The 7111-nt window shown below is 35.7% G+C and overlaps 1 protein-coding gene across 1 annotated transcript; it reads left to right on the top strand.

Annotated features, from left to right (window-relative positions):
• Nucleotides 1-581: 581 nt before the first annotated feature.
• Nucleotides 582-6907, top strand: LOC142344649 (uncharacterized). The gene is made up of 3 exons (XM_075396466.1): nucleotides 582-861; nucleotides 1876-2654; nucleotides 5272-6907. The coding sequence occupies exons 1-3, from the start codon at nucleotides 692-694 to the stop codon at nucleotides 6831-6833; spliced, it is 2511 nt and encodes an 836-aa protein (XP_075252581.1). The 5' UTR covers nucleotides 582-691; the 3' UTR covers nucleotides 6834-6907.
• Nucleotides 6908-7111: the final 204 nt, after the last annotated feature.

Consider the following 7111-nt stretch of genomic DNA (forward strand, 5'->3'; position numbering starts at 1 on the left):
ACGTGTAATTTTGAACGCACGACGCCCCCCCCCCCTCTTGTGCGTTCATTTTGGTTTGGACATATCAGCTTTTGGTCTTGGACCTTAGCCTGGGACATAATGTTGACACAGTTGCATAAAATTTATTTAAATGACCAGCTGTTTTGATAGCTGAGAGGTCTGGTTCATTTCGAAGCAAATTTTTCACACTTGACTGTATCATGTTCAGAAAAACGTAGGAATCATTTTGCCGGCAGCTTTCGAGTTGTTTTCGAGTGAAAATACTCATTTGAATAGTTCAAAACTCTGATCAAGGCTTCGCGTGTGAATACAAACAATAAATCATTGAAAATATCACAAATTTTCAGAGTCCAGATTTGAGCCAAAACCGACCGGATGTTATCATAGAAGTCAACCTTTGCCAAATACCAGGTAAACATTCACAATTATGGGTGTCAAAATTTGACTGCCAAAAAATGAACCAAGCTTGCTCTGATGTGATATTGACATTTGGAATACAAATAACAGTTATGGTCAATTGGAATTTGAGTTGCATTGAATTTGCAAACTGTAAATAAACATAATGTTATAAACTAGTTAAAATTGTCGGTCAATTCAGCTTGGGTAATTCCATCATTTTATTAATCGTTTCATTCATTACCAGTTCAAAGTTTTAATGTAAATTTTACCTAAAATCTATACGTTTGAAGCCATGCGTTTTATTGTTTTCTTCGGGTTTTTGTTTTTGTTTACTTTTGGTGTGGGTGGGAAGAAAAAGGAAAATAAAAATAATATAGATTTTGATCACGTGGGTACTGCTGAAGAGATTGTGAAGAAACTGCACCTAAAGGAGATCAAAGACAAAGTTGTCGAGCCGACCAGGTATGTCAAAAACCCATCTAATAAATTTGTCATATCATGGTTATTCTTTCTTGATCATCTTGCCAAGATTTTTTCTAGATACGCATGCAAAGCAGTTTGTAATTATCTTGACATTTTCTTGCCATGTAACATTGCAAGATTTACAATGTTTAGTATGTTCCTTATGAATGTGAATATAGTTTCGATTCACTCCTAACTTTTCCCGTGTTTAACGTATTAGCTCAAATCATTTTACTCAAAATATTTGCTTAAAATAAAGTATTTTGTTCAAATCAACTACAAACCCTAATTAAGTTGTAATAATTAATGTATTAAATATACTAATCTGCGTAACTCTGTATATATATATATGAGTGTGGAGTGAGGCATTTTTATGCGTATTTTTGTGCAGATGGCGTGTGTGAATGTATGCGAGTGGGGCGTGCAGTTTTTTCTTTTCTGGTCATGCCGCGTAGTTGTGTTTGCATGTGTGTGTATGTGTGTGAGTGTGACTGTGTGAGTGTTTTTGTGTTTGTGTGTCTAGCAGGTTGTTTTTTGCTGTTGTCGTGTTTGACAATAAAACTCACATGATTGCTTAATTATTTTAATTTTTTTGATATTGATTCTGCAGCAACTGTTTTGGGAGAAACATCTACTTGGGAACAATTGCATTGCTATGAAAAGCAAACATTTAAAAGGTTAAGGTTCAAATAAAAATCGTAGATAATGTCATATTGATGTTCATATGCATTCCTTGTGTTTTACAAACGATTGCTTGCTTTTCAAATTTTGTGAAACTCGTCATAAATACAAGGATCAAGTATGTTCATTCAAGTTATACAAAGATTGTGCTAGAAGTTGTCTTGATCATCGTATGACATGTTATATGATCTTTATATGACTACTCCCAATTGGCAACCCAACCCGGTAGCTAATTAATTTCGAGTGAGTTTCAGGAATTTGATATACATAACAAATGCAACAGGATTTTAAAGTACATAATATTTTTCGACGTCAAACTCGTTTATTTAACAGTAGTGCGCCAAGACGCAATCTACAACAACTGGATTCAGGTTTGGACTTCCTGGCAGGAGAAGACATCGCCAACCTACTTTGGAGGGAATCTATATCCGATTCGGATCACATTGACGACTACGAAACACTTCCCGACTACTCCACACTGGGAGTAGATGTTTACGATGATTACAATTACGAAGACTACCTTGATTACAACTCTGATGATTATTTAACAGATGATTACAACTTCAGAAGTGAGCACAGTTACCTTGTCCCTAAAGAGTCGATCCTGAACGATGTTGATGATGGTTCACTTGATCAAACCGACTTGACCGATGATTACGACCTTGACGGATTCAAAGATCAATTATATGATTCAAGACTTCCTGACTTCGGAAATGACGAAAACGAACCGAGCCCCGATGGTGAGCTGTACAACGATCTTCAAGATGCTTCTGAACAAGTCCAAATTCCCTTGGTTTCCTCTAACGTCGTCACTTCCCCATTGCTAAAGTTGGACACCCTTCTTGATGACAGATCCCTAGAGGTCGATTACGATTCCGTTAACAAGGAACCGTTCGATTCTGCACTTGAAATTTCTTTGGATCAAGCGGAGATCATTGATGACGATAGTGATCAAGAGCTGCAGACATCGTCGGAGGATCTCGGCTCTGAGGAGTTCCTGGACTATGACGATCATCGGTTGATGTGGGACTTTTACCGTAGACTGCAAGAGGGTTATCACGACATGTTACAGGATTACATTGACGCCAACACGGATGAAGAAATAACTGAAGGTTTTTAACTATTCGCAATCATCATTGCTATTCACTAATTGATAATCATAATAATTGTGATTTCTTTGTAATAGCATCGGAAGTGGAACAACATTAAACTAACAGAGGCCTGTTTTCAAACGCCTTCTTCTCATTATTCCCTAAATTTCAGACTTTTTCATTTAAGGCAACTGCGTCGAAAATATTATCATTCAAAGGAAACATATGTCAATGGTCCTTTAAATTTTTTCATTAGAGTACTGAGTTTTTGTGTTGCCTTTAATTAGATATATTACGTTTCGACCTTCCTCAGATATTGAGATTACTGAAAATTTTGTTAGATTACATTCAGTCCTACTTTCATACAAAAACAAGGAACTCACCTCAAATTTCTTACAATTCACCTCAACAACCCAATCAAAATTTTCTCGTGATATTACAAAATATTTTCCCCCCAAACTTTCCAGTAATATTTTCAAGTTTGGAGAACTTCTTAAATACTTAAAGAATTGTAATTCATTAAGCCACCACCAAACGTGCATTTTAGGAATTTTCTCCTTTTGTTGACAAATGTGACGTTCCTTAGTAACACTTGTCCACGTTTCGTCTAAAAGTTGAATTGTGGATAAACTTGACGGTGAATTGTGCGCAATCGTTACAAAATTCTGTCACAATTTTAGACAATTGACGTAAACAATGTTCAGGTACGGTTACTGAGGGACTTTGATCCAAAAGTTGTTATTTTTTGTAAGACTTATTATAAAGCAAATAATGTTATTTTCAAAGCAAATAGAAAATAATAAAATGAATTAAGATAAACAAAATACAAAAGCAAAATTAGGTTCCGTTCAAATAAATTTATGTGTGAAAAAATGTGACAGTAATTTTCGGACAATAGTGACAAAAGATCCGTCACAATTATCCACAATTGCCAATATTTAAGCATTGTAGATAGTTATGACGGATATATCCAGTTTTGTGCGAATTTGAACTAGTTTTTCCTACTCTCAGTGTTGTCTCCAAACACGCTTATAAACCTAATAGTTAATCATGGGCGCGAATAATGCTTATAGTTTCAGGTGGATTTATTTGACCAAATTGTACGTTTGTCAGTGCAATATTATTCTTCCACTGCAAAAAGTTTTTAAACTATAGCTTTTTGCTCCTCTTTGTTATGAAAAAAGTCAATAAAAATGCTGATTTTTCAATTTTTTGTTTGTGAATTCATTGTATTATCCAACCATGTTGTCATTTTGGTAATTTTCTCAACTGTTTTTATACAAATTTATATTACAGATTAACCAAAACCAGGGAATAAACTGCCTCGTAAAAAATTGTCCTCCAATATTTGGAGCCTTCTAATCAATTTTTGTTTCGGAAATACTCTCGACGCCATCTCTGAAAGATTATTTCAGAAGCAGAAAAAATCTTATCAAACCGTGACGGATAATTGTTTTAAGTTGAATTTGAATACCGTTGTCACCACTTCTGTCTGCTCGAAATGATCTGTCAAAATGCCCTTGCAAATTTTTGTTACACTAACAAGGAGTAAAACAATATTCAATTTCTTGATGTTTATCCATCAGAGCTATTAAGATAATAATCAAAAGATCCACCTAAACACAGTTCTTGTTTTCGATTTGGCCATCCCAGACCACAATAACTTCTGACGTTCCAAACTGTTCCAATTAATCCAGAGCTTGTCCCGACTTAAGCGTGCTTAACTTTTTTCCAGGAGTATGTAATTTAAGCGGAGAATATTATGCGTTCAAAGTTGTCCGAATTTTCTCAACATGCCCGGGTTGACCACCCTAAAGGTCCAAGAAAAAGTCCAAAGGTCTACATGCAGTTTCAAAACAACGTTTTTGTGCATAAAATTCCAAAATTCCGTAGTTTAATATACTGAAACTTACTAACCATAAAACGAACATATATGGAAACTTACAAACCATAAAACAAGTCATATATGGCAGGATGCACTGTTTCATTCTTTTACTGCCATGGGAGCCAAAAAGAATGCTCTCCTTGGAAAACTTATTTTCCATAAAACGGACCATATATGGAAACTTAGTTACCATAGCAAGATCATAAAACGGAAATTTGTGTGGACTTTTATGGACCATATATGGTCCGTTTTATGGTAAGTAAGTTTGGTCAACCCGGGTGAGTCTTCAATTCGATCAAGCAAAAAAAAAGTTTTGCCTATTTTGGTAACAGAAATTTTGTTTTTCAAAATTTAGTAAAGCACTTATTGCTGAACACTATTTAATTTTGTTGTCTAAACGAATTGACTGTCAAATTCCTCCAGAGTAAAGGCGTCAATTTCAATATATGAAGGAGCCTATATAATGCTACATATATTCATCAACATGCTTCATCATTGTTTTTTTTTTTTGCTTTATGGCTCATATTAAAAATAGATCATCTGATGTCGTTTCATTTTAGAACGAGTTCTTTGTCAATAATTGCAACTGGTTCGCAAATTTTGGTTACCAATTTTCTCTATTTTTGAAAACAAAAAAAAACGTTGCTTCATCAATTCAGGCAAATAGCTTCAAGATTGAAAGCCTTGATCATGTTTGAACACGACCGCTTATTTGAGCGGGCCCATAATTAATAAAAATTTGCAATGTTTCAGCATCAAAGCCTCAGGTTGAAAATATTGGAACATTGGATCAAATTAGTGAGCAAAATTATCTCGCTTTCGAACAAGCTCAGAGGCTACAAAACGAATACAACAACCGATTAGCCGAACAGCGGGAAGCCGAAAAAGAATCGAAAAATGTCCAAGACAAAACCGAAAACTTTCAAGTTGAGAACCAAAGTGACTTATACAACATGATGGAGACAGAAATTCAAACGAAGCTTCTAGAAGAATTGCAAAACCGAATTGAAATGTCCGAAACGGATGAGAGTAAACAGGTCAGATTCGATTTCGCAAATGAGTTGAAAGATGCAATTCTGGAGGAAATCGAACAGCGGTTATTTTCAGATGCTCAATTAGAAGAAGTTTATGAAGGAAGGCAATTGGCCGAAAACGAAGAAAAGGAGGAAGTTGAGAATGAGGGTGAGAAAAACAGTGAAGATGAACAGCAGACGAAAACAGAAGAAAAAGCTGAAGATTCTGATGAAAACCAGATTAAAGAAAACAATAATGAGGAAGATCTCAAAGAGAGCAAAGATCGTGCAGATCTGGAAGACGATGACGAAGATTATGATGACGAAGATTATGAAGGAGATTATGACGAAGAAGATTATGATGAAGAAGATTATGATGAAGAAGATTATGAAGAAGATCAAGAAAATCCGGATCAAGAGGTTGAAGATCAACAAGGCGAAAATCCCAAAAGTGCAAATCAAGAAGAAGCAGAAATTGAAGATCAAGAAGAGAACGACAGCAAAAAGGATCCTAAAACTGATCTGATGAGCAAAGATCAGATAACGAAAGATTTTGAAGATTCTGAGAATGAGGAAGATCAGATGAGCAAACAAGTGCCTGAAATTGAAGCCGAAAGAATCCCCGAAAACGATTATGATTACTACAGCGTTCAGGACTCCGACAGCAGAACCGAGTTTCAAACTGATGATTATGACTCCAATGACAATCGCAACTCATTCGGATTTCTGGGTATGGACATTTCTCAAGATGTCAACCAAAGACCTGGAGATGTTCGGATCAGGATCGAAGTTGAATATCTCAACAATTATGCCGAGGAACAGAAAGCTGAGCATCGTGGAGCTCTGCAACAATACGTCAAAGATGAATTTAGCAATTTCGTCGACAACAAGTTCAAACACGCAAACGAAAAACTGAGAAGCGAGCTTAAAAACTCAGTTCAGGACCATTATGTTGAATTCGAGGGCGGTTATGGCAAAGTAATCGACACTGAACAATTTGAAAGCAGGATGAGTGATATTTTGGACGATTTGAGTGACAGTTTCAAGTCAGAAATGACTTCGACCATTGACAAATACGAGCGATTTGGAAATGAGTTTGAGAATTTTATGAACAGAGAACACGAGAAACAACTTATGGAGCACGAAATGTATCAGCACGTCAGCGAAATGCTCGGATTGATGAAGTATCAATGCGCTGTAAAAGACATCTGCGCCACTTCGTCTGAATGTGGGGAGGGATGCGGGTGTACCGCAGGGGCGTGTTTCTGCTGTGAGGTCGCTCTCACGGATTACTTGTTTTGAATTCAACTGGATTACTCTCAGAATAACAATGTGATAAGTCGTTTAAAAGATAAATTAATTTTTTAGGTTTTTTAGGTTTTCAGATAAATAACATAGAGATCGAATAAAGATTTTTAATAAGAAAGTGTAATCTTTTCGACTTGTTTCAGGATCAAATACTTTGTATTTTAATGATTTAAGTTTCATAATGACTTATGATGACTATTTTGACGAGAACGCGAGTTAAGGAATCTTCTAAAAATGTGCTGAAAAAGCTGCAATTTTTGAAGTTAATGCTG

This window comes from Convolutriloba macropyga, chromosome 8 (genome assembly GCF_964194025.1).
Source record: "Convolutriloba macropyga chromosome 8, txConMacr16.3, whole genome shotgun sequence".
NCBI lineage: Eukaryota > Metazoa > Xenacoelomorpha > Acoela > Convolutidae > Convolutriloba > Convolutriloba macropyga.